The sequence below is a fragment of the Bemisia tabaci genome, chromosome 8 (assembly GCF_918797505.1).
Source record: "Bemisia tabaci chromosome 8, PGI_BMITA_v3".
Classification (NCBI taxonomy): domain Eukaryota; kingdom Metazoa; phylum Arthropoda; class Insecta; order Hemiptera; family Aleyrodidae; genus Bemisia; species Bemisia tabaci.
In genome coordinates, this window is record NC_092800.1 from 42949467 (window position 1) to 42971048 (window position 21582).

The following is a 21582-nucleotide window of genomic DNA, read 5'->3' on the forward strand; positions in this document are numbered from 1 at the left end:
AATATATTACTTCAAAAGAGAGAGGGATAGAATAAATGTACTTTTTTTGGAAATTTGCTAAAAATAAATTCAACATGACAGAAAAGCAGAAATAATTTTCTGCAATGCGTTTAAGAAGAAATAGAATTATGGTAGAGTTGAGAAAAAAAATAAAATAAAAAATGCGGAGGTCAATGTCAATGAGATAGACATCACTGTTTAAAGGTAGGACTAGGTGAAAATAGATACAGATAGATAGGCTAAAATAAAATCTAAGTGACCGTTCGGTTTTAAAAATTGAATTGAAGAAGAAAAAAGTGAAAAGGATGAAATGCTACGAGAAATTAAATAACTAATGATATGCACTTAGGTGAGATAGCAAGATGATTTTGAATTTTGTGCGAAAAATTAAAATTCTCTCTGAAACAATTGTTCCGCAGTAAAGGAATTTGCGTTGTAAATTTATGAAGTTGATGTAATTTTGAAAAAATGAATTGAATGACATTTAAACAAAGGTGACAAACAAAATACCTACTTCCGTCCATTCAAAAATGCCTATGTCACCTACGTTGAGCAAGCATGAACATACAGAAAAAGCAGCAAAATTATTTCCATGAATCTTAAACCTTACGTCCTCATATTTTTTTGAATTTTCTCTTGTTTATGCTAGAGGTTGCTTTTTTTGAGGAGAATTTAATCTACTTCTACTTACATAAAAACCTTTCAATTCAATGGCTATCAATTTAAAATTAAATGAGTCGAAATACCTACTATTGAATTTTGCAGTGTGCGCAAAATAAACGAAAAAGTTGTTTAACAAGAGAAAATCCAAAAATAGCTCTGTTCATTAAATTTATGAATTACTAATACATTTGATGATAATATTATTTTCATCATTGAAAGACTGTTGAAAAATTTAAATAGACAGAACATAACCACCAAAGCATCCTGTTTGTATGGTGTTCATCAAAATCAATTGAAAATTGTTTAAGTAAAAGCCTGAACATCTTTTTCTTCCACAAAGATTTGAAGCAGCGATGGCTACCTGAATTTTACAAAATACTTTAAAAAAAGATTCTGTTCAGGAGCATTTTCTCAAAACAAATTTACACAATGCTAGGTAAACTTAAAATATACATGAGGTTGATACTTTCATAAATTGTTTGCAGAAACAAGTTTTGCTATACGACACGATGCTTTGGGTTGAAAAATTCAGAAAAATCAAGGACAACAGAGACCTAATTTAAGAGCAACTTACCGTTGCAGGTGGGGTGTGGGCAATATTGATTTGCCCGCTAATGGTGGTGTACTGGGCAGTTCCAACATGCCCCATTCCATACGGTCGTGCCCCTGAAAGAGATACTTATGAAGCTACTATGCACCAATACTACACTGACAACAATATATCAAACAATATCTTAAAAAGTAGTGGAATTTATAGCTCACAATGAGGAGTACAGCGGTAACTGATCGCAATTTCAAACAAGGACAAAAGGCTGACAACAGTAAAAGCATCCATTTTTGCAACTATTCAAAATTGGTACACTTTTTGTAGTGCTCAGAATCGGCGAAACATATTTACAATTCTTTGCGTAATTGAATTTTAATTTAATTATTATTATTATTATTTTTTACAAGATATCCAAGTATTCAAGGATATTCAGAGCATTTGATTTGCTTTCATGAAATCTCCATTTGAACAGGCAAAGTCTGGACATTGCAACCTAATTAGTCTGAGCTCTTGATTACAATTTGCCTCTTCGAATATCAGTAGCAATGTTGCTAAGGAAAAACGCCGTATGAGCCTTTGGACATTGCCGAATTGGTTTTAATAAAACACAAATTTTCTGAGGAGCTTGTGAGTACTTGTCCTCTAATTTTTTAGCAGATGTTGTTTGCAATTCAATCTGAAGTATCTGAAAATTTGACAGAAAAAAAACCATGACTTTCCTCAAACATAAATATTTTATGGAGGGAAATTTGGCAACTCATAAATATTCATGCAGCGTTTTCTCTAGCAATGGCAGAATATCACTGCTATTCAAAAGTAGGTATGTATTCAGAGGTCATATGATAGTGCTTTATTTCAGTTTCAGAAGATTTTCAAAATTTACTTGCTCATAGATGGCATCTGTAGGATTTGAGAGTCAAACTTTTTTTATTTAAGAAAGCAGAGAGAAACAGCGCACCCATGGTAAAACTCATAGCTAACAAGTGCACAGAGAATAGATGTAAAAATCAAACAAAAATTTACAGTGCAGAATAAACATAAAATTGCAAACTAGTTAAACTGAGAAGAGTGTATTTTTAAAAATCGTTGAAAACCTCTGATCAAAAATTTTTGAGAGTAAGATTTCAAAAAGTATAGCTCATTCATGATGTCTGAAGGCTTTGTAATTTAAAAGAAAAACTAAATTTCATCTCTAAAGGAAAAAATTTGTTTCTTTTTTTACTTTCTTGTCCTGCCGGTGTAATGGAAAAAGGGGAGGGGGGGGAGGAGAGCACATATTACAGCAGAAACTAGAGTATTCTATTTTACAAGGCCCCCTCCTTTCAAAATCTGAATCGAGACATGCAAAAAGGGTGGGAGACCAAAAAGTCAATTTTTCAGGGGAAGCAAAAAACTTCCTGTAGGACAAACAATTCGAAGACAAAGAACAAAAAATATTTCCTATTGCGGAAGACTTGTCCTGATTGTACTAATAAGAATTGAGTCTCCTAAAAAATTTTGAACCTGCTTTTTTGGGAATTTTTTAGTTTTGATTTGGACTTTTGCCCTTTTCGCAACTGGGGAAAATTGATCATAAAAAAAAACATAGTCCAAGATTTCAGCCCTTTTCGCATGTCACCAATATTTCCCTTCCCTATTAATCAACGTTAAAATGATGGACTTCTGCCCTTCTTCGCAGAGTCAATGTATATACATTAGAGGAGTCCAACAATGCAAAAAAGTCGATTTTGAAAAATTTGGACTTCCGCCCTTTTCGCATGTCTCGATTCATCTATGGTTTACGATTTAATTCCTTCACTTATTTCATTTTTTATTTTTAATTGTTTTCAACAATCAGTGCAATGCTCATCGAGGATTTTTCAGTTTTAAAGAAAGGCATTTGACACCCAAGTACTGTTCTTTTTTACAGTGAAAATAATGCAAGGCAAAAGGCTCAGCATCAGCAAAAGTTCAATCGATATCTTGAGGTATTCTATAATTACCATCAGCTCCTGCTCGCATGACAGCAGGTTTGGCAACAGATTCTGTGTTGACTTTACCCACTTTTGTACTTTCATGCTGCAGTATGGTTGCTCTGAAAAAAAAAAACAAGAAATGATGAATGCATAAATTGGATGAAAATAAATTTCATCGAGAAATATCTTGGTGCCACGACAGAAGTATCACATTTCCATCCAGATTTGCTTTTGACAACTTACAAAAGTTAAAAAATAATTATCTTAGATATAACAGAGTAAAAGTTCTGTTTGAAAGTTTTTTGAACTTGAAATACTTCGTCTAACATAAAAAATAAGACATTAAATCATTGACTACGACTGAAACTTTACTTGCTAAACAAAGCTAGTTCAATTCATTTCTGGCAGATTTTTGAAAATAGATTTAACGATACATCAAAGGCTTTAATATTGTGATAGATTAAAGGATGATTCTGAATGAAATCAGGTAATTTGACAGCTACAGGCTGATACAATTTGCACTCAGTCCAATCAAAACTCGAGACTAAATAGAAAATTACCTGAGAGGTGAAACGCTATCTTCAACCATAGTAGAGCCTTCATCTCCTTCAATTCCAAAGTGATCCTTGGCTGCTTTCTGAAAAGGAAATAATCAAAATTTGACACTTCATTCAAGAAAACTGCAAAATCATTATCGAAATTTACACGATATTTAGTGGAAAAGCCTTAATCGATTGATAATTCGACAGGACTGAGCTTTAATGATTAAAGTTAGCATATAAATGATCAATCAGAGATCAATTATCAAATTTTTGGTCTAATAGTAAATTGGAGGAAGGATGTTTTGGGTTTTTAAAGAGGTAAAAAATAAGAAAAGTTGACGATAAATGTTCCAATGATGACTTTACTTCTATTATTTGATTTTCTTGTTTTTTGCAGGTATAACCTTGGTACTAGGATAATAATTTTGAAGAATAAAAATCTAGAGGGTAAAAAAGCTTGTGTATTTGACTTCAGTCGGATGAGGAAGGGTGACTAAATACAATGTAATGGAATCTCAGAATATTCTTCTCATGGATAGTTCCTCAGAGATTATGGTTCCTACTAATCTAAGACCTCGAGAAGATTGCTTTAAAATTGCATACTACCAGTCGAAATTTTAAAAAATTTTACATGGGCTTTTTGTTTCCGTGTCAACAGGATGGACGAATGTAAGTTGAGTCCCAATGCATTGAGGTCATTAGGGGAGAAGGTAAATTGAGTCCCGACTCCTAATTGGTGGTACGTAAATTGAGTCCCGGTAGCATTATCACTGTATGTGTGAGGATGGGAGAGTGTGCGTGAGAGGCAAGAAATAAAGTAAAAATTTTGTGAAGTTAAGTGATTGTAAAAACTTTAAATTTTATCTGCAAGTATTCACGATTCATGGTTACTAAAAAGGTCGATTTGTTCCATTGGTTCTCTTGTTATTGCCTGACAAAAGAACTGATACGTACGCAACAGCACTTCGGTTTGTCGTCAAGCGCTGTGTATATTTAGGTTTAAAGTTCCAACCGAAAGAAGTTTTTTTGGACTTCGAAGAAGGTATACACAAAGCAGCTCGTTGAGTATGGCCGAATGTTAGACTTAAGGGATGTCTTTCATCTTGGGCAGAGTTGATGGCGCCACATACAAAAGTGCGGCTTTTAGCGACCGTGTATAAAGACTCTCGATCTGAACTCAGCAATTATTTAAAATATTTCTTCGGCTTGCCATTCCACTAATATTCAATGTTCACCAACGCAAATACAGTGGGACTCAATTTACTTATGGGGGATCAATTGACGGGACTCAATTTACCTATGGGTGATTAATTGACGGGACTCAGCTTACCCTCAAAAGATCGTTTGGGACTCAACTTACCTTTTCCCAACAGGATATTTTGATTTACATCCTGCAGCCTGATTGATGAAACTTTATCTAGCTTTGTCGGCAAGATAAAACAAAAATTAGCTCTATCTTTCCTGTGCTATACTGTTATACATCAATTTTCGACGTCTTTTCATGCTGACCTAAATTTCAACAATTAGGCTGCAGTAGACTGATTTTTGAGAGGTATTAATAACAATTTATGAAATCAACTAAACAGTTTTGAATGCTTATATGTAGCTCAGGGACACATGACAGAGGTGTCAAAGTTAAAAAAGCGAAATAATTTTGCTAGGAAATAGACTGAAATAATGAAATTCCTTCAGAGAAATATGCATCAAAATTCAACTGCGAAAAAAAAATACAGGAATGGGCAAGTTTACCTTTTTCAGAAGGATATCAATATATCCAGCAATCAACTGAAGAATTTGCTCGGCTTCAATGGTCTGTACGCAATAAAACCCGTCAGAATAATCACCGAAATCAAGGGTGAATGTGTTGGGTGATGCGGCCCAACGACGCACTGAAGTCAGTGGCCAAACCTTTAGGATTTCTTTCGTCTTTTCATCAAGCCTTAAAACTGCATCTTTGGTAACTCCAAATAATCGTGGTACAAGTTTGTTCTTTCCTTGCATTTTTTCCTGCAAACAACAAATTCCAGTAAATAAAAGCATACAAAATTATATCAAAAGTAAACTATTAAAAATGGTTCCTGCTGCCGATTAGGCATCTACTTTCTTTTAGACAATGACAGGCTCAAAACGTATATAAAAGAATTTCCGATTTTACTGGCTGAACAAATTAAAATGGTGGTGCCCTTTACAAGCATGCTATTGTTATTCATCATAATTATCGTTTCAGAACATTAGGTGAAAAAGTAACTGAAAAGGAGTTCCATTAACATGGATTAATCCACAAGGCAGGTGCCAAAAGTCACTTTGATCACACTTCACCTTGTACGTAACAGTACGGAAGATCAATCAGTTGGGACAGAAAATTTTTAATATCTCCTAATACTCTAGAAAAGAAATAAGATTGAAGCAAAATTTAAAACAAATTAAGCTAAATTACTGGATATTCTTATTTCTGAACGCATTGGAAACGTTACTTCGAAGTTGTTTCTATTTGAACCTTACTGTGAATTTTCTATTCGCCAATTGAAAAAAATTAAATTTTTTTTTTAAAAAGAAATTTTATTTAAATATATCGTAACTACTACAAGTGTTTCTTGTATCTATCTACGTGGCTTAAAACTAAAACTTAACAAACTGCATTAATTTTATATGTTAACGTTAGATAATACTATGATTAAAAAAAAAAAAAAATTAAATCTTTGATAAAACTGATACATTCCTCTGGGTTACAAAGCAAAATCATGTAGTTAAATCCTGACTGAATAATCAAACTCGAAAAATTTAAACACTTTGACGGAAATATAAAAAGTAGGAGACTCACCTTCACTAAGAAGAAAGTGACACCATACGTTGGCAAAGACCGAGCAGTTTTTGTATACAAAACTTTGGCATCTAGTTCAGATTTGTCGATATGCTTTGCATGCTCTTGAAAGATTTTCTTCTCAATACCTTTGACTTTGATATATGATTGGGGTAAAAATTCTTTCAACCTGAAAAAAAGGGGTGCAAACAGGAAATGAAGTGACGATCAAAAAGAATCTAGGTTACTTGATATACTTTGAGAAACTAAGTAATAAGAGCTGATAATCAGTGGCGTGGCGTGCGTTGCGATATATCGATTGATCTGTCATTCAAACCTATGGAAAAGGATCGATAAACAGAGTGTTCGCAGCAAACACCTTGATAATCGATTCTTTACCATAGCTTCAAATGGAGAAATATCGATAATCGATCATTCACGCAACGGCACTGCTGATTATGATTTACGAAACTTTGATCATGATGGTCTATCAACTTGGTCATTCATGTGAGGAGCTGATATTACTTTATTGATTGTGGTCGATTAGATACGCTTCGCCTTTTTCAAAACCAGCACTAGCGTATAGAGACTTCAAGAAATACATGCACAGAAGCTTAGAAAAAGCCATAAATATACTTACTCTAAAAATGGTGGTTTATGCCTCATTTCATTGTAATTTCCAAATTGGATATGAGCTTGAATACCAGCCAGCTGGCATGCTAAATCTTGAGTAACAGGGTGAGTCCCATCTAGAATGGCATCCCGACACTGAAAATGAAAAAAAAAACCATGAAAGTCGATTAAAGAACAATTGAATAGAAAGCGCTTTTTCCAAAGTCCAGTTTTTTTTATCCTCCTGGAATCGCAGAATAATAACCAAAATAATAACCATCTTTCTGCCCTTGTAATGTCGTATAAACCCTTTCTTCCGTTTAATGTCATGGAATCTAGAGATGTTCCACATGCTGGGATGTTTTCTTAAAAATTAGGGCCCTACACAAAATCGCCAACAATAAAATGTGAGATATTCCTCCATGTTGACAAATTTTAAAGCATTGGCTTAACGGCCTTACATTGACAGGCTTGAACTTGATCCATTGCCAACTAGATGGAAAGCTCAAACAGGCTAATTGATTTGAATGACTCACTCCTCGACAATCCATTGATTATTTTACTTTTGGCACACTGTTCACTTGCTTCAAGTGAACGCCAAATGGAAGATGTGTCGTTGAGCAACAAAGTCTTACTGCGACACGAAAATTTCAAAAATTTGTACCTCATCTGTCAACTTTAAAATTTTTCAAAAGGATATTAACTGACAATATCCATTAGATTGAATTCAACAAGAAGAAACCAGCCTGGACTGGACTAATTCTGAGAAAAGAGACTTGAGGTTTCAAAATTATGTTAACTTCTGACATACAAATAAAGTTTTAAATGAATATAATGCTAAAATTTTTGCAAAACACGCACCTGTACATAAAGGAGATTTAATTGAATAGGATCATGAGTGTCAATGTTGCCATCTGAGAAGAAAAACTTCCTCCTTAAAAGGACTGGTTCATTTTCATCTATTCCTTGTTCTCTCAACGTCTTCGCTGGATTGATCCAATTGACTGAAAAATATGAAAGTTTGTGGTGAATAACTTTGGGATATAAAAAAAATAAACAAGGATTAAACATATCTTTTAAGGATGATTATTTTTAGTCCACTTAAAGATATTTTACAGAAAAATTCTAATGCCTGTTCTTTTTCTTCAGAGATAAAAAGAAATTGATTGAATTGCAAAGTTCACAAATTCAAGACCAAAAATTGTTCATGATTCTCAGAAAGGTAACCTTGCCTTCATCTCCTTCAATTCCAAAGTGATCCTTGGCTGCTTTCTGAAAAGGAAATAATCAAAATTTGACACTTCATTCAAGAAAACTGCAAAATCATTATCGAAATTTACACGATATTTAGTGGAAAAGCCTTAATCGATTGATAATTCGACAGGACTGAGCTTTAATGATTAAAGTTAGCATATAAATGATCAATCAGAGATCAATTATCAAATTTTTGGTCTAATAGTAAATTGGAGGAAGGATGTTTTGGGTTTTTAAAGAGGTAAAAAATAAGAAAAGTTGACGATAAATGTTCCAATGATGACTTTACTTCTATTATTTGATTTTCTTGTTTTTTGCAGGTATAACCTTGGTACTAGGATAATAATTTTGAAGAATAAAAATCTAGAGGGTAAAAAAGCTTGTGTATTTGACTTCAGTCGGATGAGGAAGGGTGACTAAATACAATGTAATGGAATCTCAGAATATTCTTCTCATGGATAGTTCCTCAGAGATTATGGTTCCTACTAATCTAAGACCTCGAGAAGATTGCTTTAAAATTGCATACTACCAGTCGAAATTTTAAAAAATTTTACATGGGCTTTTTGTTTCCGTGTCAACAGGATGGACGAATGTAAGTTGAGTCCCAATGCATTGAGGTCATTAGGGGAGAAGGTAAATTGAGTCCCGACTCCTAATTGGTGGTACGTAAATTGAGTCCCGGTAGCATTATCACTGTATGTGTGAGGATGGGAGAGTGTGCGTGAGAGGCAAGAAATAAAGTAAAAATTTTGTGAAGTTAAGTGATTGTAAAAACTTTAAATTTTATCTGCAAGTATTCACGATTCATGGTTACTAAAAAGGTCGATTTGTTCCATTGGTTCTCTTGTTATTGCCTGACAAAAGAACTGATACGTACGCAACAGCACTTCGGTTTGTCGTCAAGCGCTGTGTATATTTAGGTTTAAAGTTCCAACCGAAAGAAGTTTTTTTGGACTTCGAAGAAGGTATACACAAAGCAGCTCGTTGAGTATGGCCGAATGTTAGACTTAAGGGATGTCTTTCATCTTGGGCAGAGTTGATGGCGCCACATACAAAAGTGCGGCTTTTAGCGACCGTGTATAAAGACTCTCGATCTGAACTCAGCAATTATTTAAAATATTTCTTCGGCTTGCCATTCCACTAATATTCAATGTTCACCAACGCAAATACAGTGGGACTCAATTTACTTATGGGGGATCAATTGACGGGACTCAATTTACCTATGGGTGATTAATTGACGGGACTCAGCTTACCCTCAAAAGATCGTTTGGGACTCAACTTACCTTTTCCCAACAGGATATTTTGATTTACATCCTGCAGCCTGATTGATGAAACTTTATCTAGCTTTGTCGGCAAGATAAAACAAAAATTAGCTCTATCTTTCCTGTGCTATACTGTTATACATCAATTTTCGACGTCTTTTCATGCTGACCTAAATTTCAACAATTAGGCTGCAGTAGACTGATTTTTGAGAGGTATTAATAACAATTTATGAAATCAACTAAACAGTTTTGAATGCTTATATGTAGCTCAGGGACACATGACAGAGGTGTCAAAGTTAAAAAAGCGAAATAATTTTGCTAGGAAATAGACTGAAATAATGAAATTCCTTCAGAGAAATATGCATCAAAATTCAACTGCGAAAAAAAAATACAGGAATGGGCAAGTTTACCTTTTTCAGAAGGATATCAATATATCCAGCAATCAACTGAAGAATTTGCTCGGCTTCAATGGTCTGTACGCAATAAAACCCGTCAGAATAATCACCGAAATCAAGGGTGAATGTGTTGGGTGATGCGGCCCAACGACGCACTGAAGTCAGTGGCCAAACCTTTAGGATTTCTTTCGTCTTTTCATCAAGCCTTAAAACTGCATCTTTGGTAACTCCAAATAATCGTGGTACAAGTTTGTTCTTTCCTTGCATTTTTTCCTGCAAACAACAAATTCCAGTAAATAAAAGCATACAAAATTATATCAAAAGTAAACTATTAAAAATGGTTCCTGCTGCCGATTAGGCATCTACTTTCTTTTAGACAATGACAGGCTCAAAACGTATATAAAAGAATTTCCGATTTTACTGGCTGAACAAATTAAAATGGTGGTGCCCTTTACAAGCATGCTATTGTTATTCATCATAATTATCGTTTCAGAACATTAGGTGAAAAAGTAACTGAAAAGGAGTTCCATTAACATGGATTAATCCACAAGGCAGGTGCCAAAAGTCACTTTGATCACACTTCACCTTGTACGTAACAGTACGGAAGATCAATCAGTTGGGACAGAAAATTTTTAATATCTCCTAATACTCTAGAAAAGAAATAAGATTGAAGCAAAATTTAAAACAAATTAAGCTAAATTACTGGATATTCTTATTTCTGAACGCATTGGAAACGTTACTTCGAAGTTGTTTCTATTTGAACCTTACTGTGAATTTTCTATTCGCCAATTGAAAAAAATTAAATTTTTTTTTTAAAAAGAAATTTTATTTAAATATATCGTAACTACTACAAGTGTTTCTTGTATCTATCTACGTGGCTTAAAACTAAAACTTAACAAACTGCATTAATTTTATATGTTAACGTTAGATAATACTATGATTAAAAAAAAAAAAAAAATTAAATCTTTGATAAAACTGATACATTCCTCTGGGTTACAAAGCAAAATCATGTAGTTAAATCCTGACTGAATAATCAAACTCGAAAAATTTAAACACTTTGACGGAAATATAAAAAGTAGGAGACTCACCTTCACTAAGAAGAAAGTGACACCATACGTTGGCAAAGACCGAGCAGTTTTTGTATACAAAACTTTGGCATCTAGTTCAGATTTGTCGATATGCTTTGCATGCTCTTGAAAGATTTTCTTCTCAATACCTTTGACTTTGATATATGATTGGGGTAAAAATTCTTTCAACCTGAAAAAAAGGGGTGCAAACAGGAAATGAAGTGACGATCAAAAAGAATCTAGGTTACTTGATATACTTTGAGAAACTAAGTAATAAGAGCTGATAATCAGTGGCGTGGCGTGCGTTGCGATATATCGATTGATCTGTCATTCAAACCTATGGAAAAGGATCGATAAACAGAGTGTTCGCAGCAAACACCTTGATAATCGATTCTTTACCATAGCTTCAAATGGAGAAATATCGATAATCGATCATTCACGCAACGGCACTGCTGATTATGATTTACGAAACTTTGATCATGATGGTCTATCAACTTGGTCATTCATGTGAGGAGCTGATATTACTTTATTGATTGTGGTCGATTAGATACGCTTCGCCTTTTTCAAAACCAGCACTAGCGTATAGAGACTTCAAGAAATACATGCACAGAAGCTTAGAAAAAGCCATAAATATACTTACTCTAAAAATGGTGGTTTATGCCTCATTTCATTGTAATTTCCAAATTGGATATGAGCTTGAATACCAGCCAGCTGGCATGCTAAATCTTGAGTAACAGGGTGAGTCCCATCTAGAATGGCATCCCGACACTGAAAATGAAAAAAAAAACCATGAAAGTCGATTAAAGAACAATTGAATAGAAAGCGCTTTTTCCAAAGTCCAGTTTTTTTTATCCTCCTGGAATCGCAGAATAATAACCAAAATAATAACCATCTTTCTGCCCTTGTAATGTCGTATAAACCCTTTCTTCCGTTTAATGTCATGGAATCTAGAGATGTTCCACATGCTGGGATGTTTTCTTAAAAATTAGGGCCCTACACAAAATCGCCAACAATAAAATGTGAGATATTCCTCCATGTTGACAAATTTTAAAGCATTGGCTTAACGGCCTTACATTGACAGGCTTGAACTTGATCCATTGCCAACTAGATGGAAAGCTCAAACAGGCTAATTGATTTGAATGACTCACTCCTCGACAATCCATTGATTATTTTACTTTTGGCACACTGTTCACTTGCTTCAAGTGAACGCCAAATGGAAGATGTGTCGTTGAGCAACAAAGTCTTACTGCGACACGAAAATTTCAAAAATTTGTACCTCATCTGTCAACTTTAAAATTTTTCAAAAGGATATTAACTGACAATATCCATTAGATTGAATTCAACAAGAAGAAACCAGCCTGGACTGGACTAATTCTGAGAAAAGAGACTTGAGGTTTCAAAATTATGTTAACTTCTGACATACAAATAAAGTTTTAAATGAATATAATGCTAAAATTTTTGCAAAACACGCACCTGTACATAAAGGAGATTTAATTGAATAGGATCATGAGTGTCAATGTTGCCATCTGAGAAGAAAAACTTCCTCCTTAAAAGGACTGGTTCATTTTCATCTATTCCTTGTTCTCTCAACGTCTTCGCTGGATTGATCCAATTGACTGAAAAATATGAAAGTTTGTGGTGAATAACTTTGGGATATAAAAAAAATAAACAAGGATTAAACATATCTTTTAAGGATGATTATTTTTAGTCCACTTAAAGATATTTTACAGAAAAATTCTAATGCCTGTTCTTTTTCTTCAGAGATAAAAAGAAATTGATTGAATTGCAAAGTTCACAAATTCAAGACCAAAAATTGTTCATGATTCTCAGAAAGGTAACCTTGAAATTGACAAATTTAAATAAAATAGGACTTTTTGCAATTTTGTTAGTTCAAACAGTAAAATAGTTGAAGCCCGGAAGGCAAAAACAGTAAAACATAGTCCACACCATATTAAATGGAGGGTGAGGGTTAGAATTATGAGCTAGCTTGGGGTTTTGTTTGTTGAAATGCGGGTACAATTGCTCATTATAAGGACCGCCGCTACCTGAAGCCAATCACTTAAGTTAATCACTTGCCACTTTTTTTTCACATTAACTTTGACAAGTAAATAAATCAGAAAAATAATTATAAATGATCATCTTACTTTCATCATCGGTTTTTAGTTTCTTCCTAAGTTGTATCATTTTTGCATCTTTTTCTTTTTCTTCTTTTTTCCGCTTCAATGTGAGTGTTCCATAATTCGGTTTACTAAGGTCCACTTCATCTTCAGGAGTTTCTCTGACTAAACTGTATTCATCATGGTTTGTAATACCTGCAAACAAAGATAGCGGAATATATTATAGAATCTTTCATAAACACTACAACAGATTCCATTGTTTTGTTTTTTATTGACTCCATAAGTTTGAGTATTTAGAAATTAGTGAATGGGTGCTATGATAATCTGCGTGCCCACCATTAATACAATAAATAGGATTGTTCACTACTGCATAAAATGCAGGATTAAGTCAAACTTAAAGAAAAATTTAGGAACTTGTTAAATTAGCAACTCACACGATATGTCGATATATGAATAGATTGACATGTGTAACTTATGATCAATTCAGATATTTATGCATGTGGAGAGACGAGAAAAATCTGAACGAAGATTGATAGAAATGATAAATTTATTAAAAAATGAATAAAAAAATTTACACATTGTAAATTTATATTTTAAATTGAGCTTCTTACAGTCAGTTGAAACCTAACCTCTATTATCATGTTACATATTTTTGAACACTTAGTCCACCATTAAGAACTTGATCACAAAGCCTTGACGGACAAATATTTGAACAAGTTCAGGAATGCTCAAAAAATTTGAGTGAACTAAAGCCTCAATACATTAAAAAATTTCTGCTTGATAAAAAATATATTACTCTATGCAGTTTTGCTTGTAAATAATTACCTATTTTTGTGCAGATAACCACCATCAAATTGACTACAGGTTGACTGTCATCTACCATCATAGTTTTTACTGTCCCATCCAACATGTGAACTTTCAGTGTTCTCATTTTCTTTCTATACTCTAGCAAATCCTGAAACAAGCGTTGAATGTAAATTAAATGGTATTGATAACACAGGAAAAGTCTACAAGATTACTTTCATAAAACGTAAGCAAGCCCAATCATTGAAGTTGCGAATAAAGCTAGCGAAATTCTTCATCGTCAACTTGTTGATACATAATCAATACATCTGCACAAAACAGAATTTTTTACTATAGAGGGCTACACCATTAGAGAAACAGTTAACCTTGGTGCTACCTACTTTAACTCTATGTATATGAGAGCGTTGCATGGCTCAACTGTATTTATTTGCCACAAAAAACTATAAGAAGGATACAACTAGAAGGTCTCTGTGATTTTTTTTATTTTCTTTTTTTCTGAACAATTGTAATTGGACGACATTGAAAAGAATCACCTTAACTACATTAAACATTGCCTAATTTCTCCACATGTTTTATTTTTTTTACGAGAACTAAACAAAATTCTACCTGAAAATATTTATGAAAAAGAGTATTTTCTTTTTACTCACGAAGAATTTCAAAGAAAGAATCAAGAATTAACTGTTTCCTTGTTAAAAAATGAGACATTGAGGGAAATTCGGCAACGTAAAATTCAGTAACGCTGAATCTAATAGAATCCGTCCACAAGCCAGAAAGAACTATGTGCATAAAGTTTTGAGAGCAACTTAGTTCCTTTCAGCATGAATACAACCAACTAAAATTCAATTTTCATGCGATATTCTACGATTAATTAAATAATTCACTATTCTCATAAAACGACGGCTTTTGGCTTCATTTGACGCCAGATCATACTTTAAATGATCACAGTAGCAATCCTCTTACTGAATTTTTTTTGTGTTAATTCTACATATTTATTCCAACCAGGTTCCAGTTTCATACTGGAACGCATTAGAGTTCAAAAAATTTAATTTTGGATTTCTTGGCTTTGTTTTCCCCACGAAATGGTGTGGATCCAGCACCATTTCTCCACCTTGTTACATACAGTTCGGGCCACTTCTTAGTGTTTTTTTTATTTATTCCAACTATATATTTTACCGTGTAAATACTAGAAAAACGACCTACATTCAGAATCACTTGACAACTTCAAAAAATATGCTCAGTGTGAAAAATTGGCATGATTAGGTAGATTAAAGATCGATTGCTTACCCCGTTTCGAAGGATGTAATACTCTAGATTTCTACCAGGTTCGAGCCAGACACCCTTTTTGTCATCCTCATCTGCTAAAAATAGACCATAATCTTGAGCTGCAACATACAGGAGGAAAAATTCATTAATTTTACCATCAAAATTAATGCTTCGTCAAAGTAATCAAGGTTCACGAGCGTTGTCACAGTTACAATCGGACGTACTTATGCTAAAATGAACTATGTGCATAGGGTATGCGTAAAACATAGTTCCTTTTAGCATCTGATACGTTCAATTATTACATGAATAGTTTAGTTAACGTAGACCTACGTTACATTTGGGTCAACATTTTGAAAATGTCAACGACGATAACGTAGTCTTGGCGACATTTCAGCATTCGAGCCTCAAAAATCGATGGGATCGATTTCTCGTCGCCAATGGAAGAACCACGTCGAAATTTTTTTGTCTTTTAAAAATCAACCCCCCCCCCCCCTCCCCCCAAATCGCCCGCGGTTGGCACGTTCAGGAAGACGGCGCGCGGCGGCGCCGGGACGTTGAAAGCGGACTAATTGGACCGCGCTGAGGATGGCCGCTTGCCAAATCGATTCCGCTCCATTCATTTTTTCACCAACGAACGCAAACGCACACGCACTCACGCAAACGCACCCTCGCTCACGCATCACCTCGCGTATAAACGCTATTAGTGCAACGTCACAGAAAAGCGATATATATCGATTTTTTCGCACTGGTAGCATTGAAAGAGGTTATGCCAATGTTATTGTTTGGATCCAATTCGATATAATGGAGAATCCCTATGATGACGTCGCCACTAATAGCGTCTATACTGCCATGCTAAGGAAAAACGCCGTGAGAAGATTTGAAAGTTGGCAAATTTCCTTAGACAAAGTGCTTAATTTCGAGAAGTTCTGCGAATATTTTCTCGTGAAATTTTCAGGTAATTTAGATCTGATAACGAATAAAATCCTCTGAAAATTCGAGGGAAAATAACCAAAAACTTCCTGGAAAATTGATATTTAACTAAGGGAAATTTGGCAATGTCTCAAGGCTCATACGGCGTTTTTCCTTATCACGGCGGTATAGAACGCCGTTCTGATGATGTAATAACGTGACTGCTTTTACTGATGATTCCTCTTGTTGCACGACTGAATGTGCTTCGGGGCTCACGTAAAAATGGGCTCACGTCCTACGGTGAGAAACACAAAGGGATTCGGGATGCGTGGGCGATCCCAGCTAGCCCCCGCGGCTGAGGTAGAGTCTGGCTGATGCGCCCTTTTGAATTTAATCGTTCGCGGAGTCAAAATGAAGCGTTTATTTCGATGGTGTGCCAACTAGAATTTTGTGTGTACTATTTATGCATAATCGAGTTTTTGACGGAACACTAACTCTCAGGAAAACGATTCTAAAAGCAGGTCAAACTCAATTCGTTGTTTCCCAGAGGAAAGAACGCGGCAACAATGTCACCGCAATTGGAAGGAACGCGAACGCCGTATGCCGCCTTCATTTTATGGACTGCAACCCCGCACTACTCAGGCGTTAAAATAGTTGTATCACGTCGATTGCGTTGAACGGAGTCGTGCCGCTGCAAACACAATAAGCTACCAGCTTGGTCCTTGCTTGCGTTGACTTTAAATAGTGTATTTCCCTAGGAAAATATACTTAAAATGTACAAACTAATTCTTTGCACTTAATAATTAGTACTTCCTGTCTTCGCCCGGTATTTCGGGAGACATAATATCTTGAACACCCTGCACTTTTTCTGCACCACCATCTAGCCCCTTCCGAATGGCGAAGCTGAATATGAACATTGGAGGGCACGAATCAAAATTGTAGAGTAACTACAAGACATTTCTTAATTTTCTCTCAATTCGTTGTTTTTCTTCTTTTTTCATTGTTAAGAAAAAAATAAAAAAATAAAGCAAAATTCCGCCTTGAGATTTTTTTAGTACATGTTTTATATAATCTAGGAGAAATTAAAAGAAACATTTCAGGCCGTAACACTGCCTTATTTTTCAGGGGAAAAAAGAAAAAAGGGAGGAAGTTGGACACAGTAAAATGCAGTAAGGCCGATTCGGGTTAAATCCCTCCAATTCGTCGTTTTCCAGACAAAAGAACGTATCGACGTATTAACATTTAAAAATTTCCGTTCGCATCTTTTCCCTCACTAGAAAACTTTTGGAGATTTTTATTTGACAATTTCATTGTTTTTTCTTCTATTCACAGGAAAAAACCAGTTAAATTTTGGATGGGTACTGCGGTTAGTAATATTATTTAATATGAGTTAATTCATTTGAGTGGATTTTGTAACCTTAGAATGGAGTTACTTTTCTTCGCCTCAGAAAATACGAATTGAGGAACAATGATAATTGAAAAGTAAGATGCGAGGAAATATTTTGATTTGATCAGTCCTGACTTTCAAAATATCGAAAAGCCAACGACTATTCTGCAGTGCTAAGGAAGAATGCCGTATGAGCCTTCAGACGTGGCCAAATTTCCTTCGATAAAAACCGAATTTACTGGGAAAATTGCAAATATTTTCCCCCAAAATTTTCAGACAATTATGTACGCAATTTAATCTAAAATATCTGAAAATTTCAAGGAAATATATGCTTAAATTGCGTCAAAAATACACGTTTTATCAAAGGAGGTTTGGCAACTCTCGAATGTTCATACGGCGTTCTTCCTTACCACGGCAGCATTCGTCGAGAATGAGCAAAACTTAGGAAACCTCCAAAATTTGATACTGTCTGGGGATTCCACGAAATGCCTGCATTGGTCATTCAATGGCGACACGTGTTTTTCAGTAGAAGGTCAAAACTTGTGGCTGAAAAAATCTGGCGCCACCCACATCCAAGCCGAAGACAAAGACCCTAAGAGCATCAACCTACGCTTCATCTACCGCCGCAAATTTTTGACATTACCACGGTTGCCAATTCGCACATATTATTTCGCATAATCCAAGAAACGACGTGCTTACATCCACCGACGAGGCAACCCCGCAAGTAAATAAATCCGCGATGCACTCGTATTTTTAGTTCCCGGCCGGACAATCTCATATTTTCTCGATCAACAGCCGGCTCGACGAACGGATAAATAATAATTGCGGCTTTCCGCGGAAGCGTAAACACTGGCCGACTGAATTTCAGCGCGCATAAACACTACGGCTGCCCGAAAAAACACGCACACTCCGGGGGAGCGGGGCGGAAGGAAGGGAGGAACGAAGTGATGACGCGAGAATACGACGGAGCTTAAACGTCACGGCCACGTCTCGCGGGTGCATCGTTGCCAGATTGGGCTCTGCTTCAGTTGGAATAACAAGGTGCATCCGCTTAAATTTCGGCCAGCTCTAAATACACCTATGCCACCGTGCTAAGGAAGAACGCCGTATGATCCTCCAGGCGTTGCCAAATTTTCTTCGTTAAATCACAAAGTCCCGGGAAAATTTGTAAATACTTCTCTTCCAATTTTTCACATAACTCTCATTGCAATTTTCCCGAGGGTCTTGAAAATGTATCGGAAAAATATTCGTAACTTCCCTCAAAAATAGACATTTTATCGAAGGAAATTTGGCAACTCTCGAATGTACATAGGGCGTTCTTCCTTAGCACGGCAGTATGCGAGCAGTGAAATTGGAGGTCGTACACGAACTCACGCTTCATAAAGTATGGGTCGGAGCCGCATGCCGCATACGGACTGTAAAAAATTTGATGCCGACCTAAGAATAGAGATAGAGTCCATTTTAGTGTGGACAAAATGAGGGGCTTGGAGGACAAGGCGCATAAGTGCAATTTTTGCTAATTCGAGAAACACGTTTTTGAAGTTCCGAAATTACATGGATCCTTAGGGCGGGAAAGAAGTTCAAAATGACCTTTTAATGCTTAGAAATTGGAATTTTTGAGCATATTTCTCACAGAATATGCATTAAGACTAGTTTTACTTGGGATCAACACTGGAAAAAAAAGTCGCTTGGATCTAGAGTCCAGACTCTTGGAAACAATGACAAGAAAAAATACTCTTGATTCAATCGGATTTTTGCTTGAATCAAAAGGAAATCCGCTTAAATTAAGAGGCTTGGTTCTTGATTTAAGCAAAATTCGTATTGAATGGAGAGTATTTTTTTTTGTCGATGTTTTCAAGAGTCTGGAATCTAGATCCAAGCGACTTTTTTTTCCGATGAATAATACCTCAATTTTTTTAAAAACTGCACTTATGCGCCTTGTCCTCCAAGCTCGTCAAATATTCCATACGAAGAGTATGGACTCAGAGTCCATATCGCATGGACCCAGCGTCCATACCGTATGAACAGTAAGTTCATACACCTGCTTTTCCATACACGACATGTTTACGGCAGTGGCGTGGCGTGAATTGCGATATATCGATTATTATGCCATTTAAACCTATGGTAAAGAATCGATTATTAAGGTGTTCGCTGCGAACACCCTATCTATCGATTCTTTTCCGTAGGTTTAAATGGCATTACAATCGATATATCGCAATTCACGCCACGCCACTGGTTTACGGCACATATCTGGTCTAGTCAGGAGAGCCAGACGGTATGTCCAAGCAGTTCAGACCTTAAAATTAGATTTTCCTAGCAGCCTCAAAGGATGGATTCTGGCAACGGTTAAACCCGTTTAGTCGCAATTTATCGCTGAATATCGAATTTGGAAGCGTCCGACCTCGGAAATAGCTGTTCTCCAGGGCCGGATTAAGGGGGTGGTCACATGGGCCGCGGCCCATAGCGGCAAAATTAGGGGGCGGCAAATTTTGCACTTTTTTTAAATGCAGGTACAAAAAAAATCGGATTCAGAAAAAATTACAAACAAGAAAAGGTGACAAAATCTCTCATTTCTTGAGAGTTCATTTATTTCTAATTTTGTCGTATTTCGGTGAAACAAAAGACTGCGCACCTTTAATTAGTTGAGTTGAGAGAGAAACCAAACACGTAATTTGGCCTGGAGCGGCGCGGCGGGCGCAAAGAGAAATGATGACGAGGACTTGAGATGAAAAGGAGAAGCCCTTGACGCGGCGGTCGGCATGTAACACATATTAGTGCCTACGAGACTGCATGAATACTTCACGCATTGCGCCAAACACAGTGTGGTTAGCGCGGCACGGCGACGGCGGAAGTTAAAATTATTAAACCACATTTATGTTTGTTCTTTCTTAATTTTTTAGTTCATTTCTTACAAATGAAAGGCATTGTCCCCACAGAGATAGGTTTACGGAACTGAACCTTCGCGCGAAGTTCCGTGAACTTTTGCTGGTAGTGTTGACAGGGCTTACGCAAAAAATGTGTCCAACACGAGTGAACGCGTCTTATGCACCCTTCTCCCTCCGGCACGTTTACTTGATGGTTTTCATTGATATTTCAAAATGAATGAGAAGAGGGCGGCAAAATACAGGCGGCCCATGGGCGGCAAGTAGGTAAATCCGGCCCTTGCTGTTCTCCGCGCATACCTTGAATCTTTGGCGCTGACCGATAAAAAATTCGAATCGTCTGCGTCAGAGAATTTTTTACGGAAAAAAGGAGAAGATAACAAAGCGGCTCTTGTGCAATGCGATCAGTGGTGTGTTGTGCTTTGCGATGAATCGATCGATCTGCCATATGAACCTATGGAAAAAGATCGATTATCAGGGAAACGTTAAGTATTTACAAAATAGACCTGACGCTTGCTCTAAAAGTCAAGTGATTTTTTTTCAACAGGCAGATCCCTCCCCTATCATTAAAAAGTTAGCCTCCTTGCTATACTGAAAGAAAAATATCGGTGTATTTACTGAGAAAAGGGTAAAATTACCAAGAATTCAGGGTTCTATTTGATCCCAGTTTTTTCTTGGTAAAATTACCATTTATGGAATTGGTAATTTTACCGAGAAATCTCGGTAAAATTATTGAGCTTTCTCGGTAATTTTACTGGACCTTGGTAAAAACGCCAATATTTTTTATCGACTGTGGTAGAATTACCGAGATAAAATGGCAAAGTTACCGGGAATCGATTATCAATAAAAGTGGAATTCTTATCTGAAAAAACAGTATAAATACCGGTTTTTAGGTAAACTTACCAGTCTGTCTTGGTAAAATTACCAATAATTGGTAAAAAAAGTGAGATGGTAAAGGTACCAACGGACCTTGGTAAAAACGCGGAGAACTTTTTTTCAGTGTAAATGCTGTTCAAAATGCCTAATAAGCGCTCCAACATCCCTACAGCGCCTTTGGAGAGTGCATCATTATATTCTTCCGTAATTCGGTACAACTCCTTCATAAATGCAAAATAAACTTTCT

The 21582-nt window shown here is 35.8% G+C and overlaps 2 protein-coding genes across 2 annotated transcripts in view; both read right to left on the reverse strand.

Annotated features, from left to right (window-relative positions):
• The window catches only part of LOC109030280 (Talin_middle and talin-RS domain-containing protein rhea), a 94246-nt gene that overhangs the window by 24639 nt on the left and 48025 nt on the right, over window positions 1-21582 (reverse strand). The window contains 10 exon segments of the mRNA XM_019041174.2: window positions 1238-1329; window positions 3193-3284; window positions 3726-3802; window positions 10046-10303; window positions 11119-11287; window positions 11738-11865; window positions 12571-12713; window positions 13242-13409; window positions 14040-14169; window positions 15303-15400. Coding sequence (XP_018896719.1) covers window positions 1238-1329; window positions 3193-3284; window positions 3726-3802; window positions 10046-10303; window positions 11119-11287; window positions 11738-11865; window positions 12571-12713; window positions 13242-13409; window positions 14040-14169; window positions 15303-15400 — 1355 coding nt within the window.
• LOC140225260 (talin-2-like) lies at window positions 5648-8205 on the reverse strand. Its single transcript, XM_072303518.1, has 4 exons — window positions 7981-8205; window positions 7148-7275; window positions 6497-6697; window positions 5648-5714 (listed from the first exon to the last, which is right to left on the reverse strand). The coding sequence occupies exons 1-4, from the start codon at window positions 8188-8190 to the stop codon at window positions 5648-5650; spliced, it is 606 nt and encodes a 201-aa protein (XP_072159619.1). The 5' UTR covers window positions 8191-8205.

Excerpts from the sequence above, each read along its gene's own strand:
- LOC140225260 (XM_072303518.1), bottom strand. The coding sequence starts at position 8,190 with ATGTTTAATCCTTGTTTATTTTTTTTATATCCCAAAGTTATTCACCAC. Across the intron at positions 6,698-7,147 it reads CATAAACCACCATTTTTAGA|GTTGAAAGAATTTTTACCCC; the intron begins GTAAGTATATTT and ends CCTTTTTTTCAG. Across the intron at positions 5,715-6,496 it reads CTTTTTATATTTCCGTCAAA|GAAAAAATGCAAGGAAAGAA; the intron begins GTGTTTAAATTT and ends TGTTGTTTGCAG.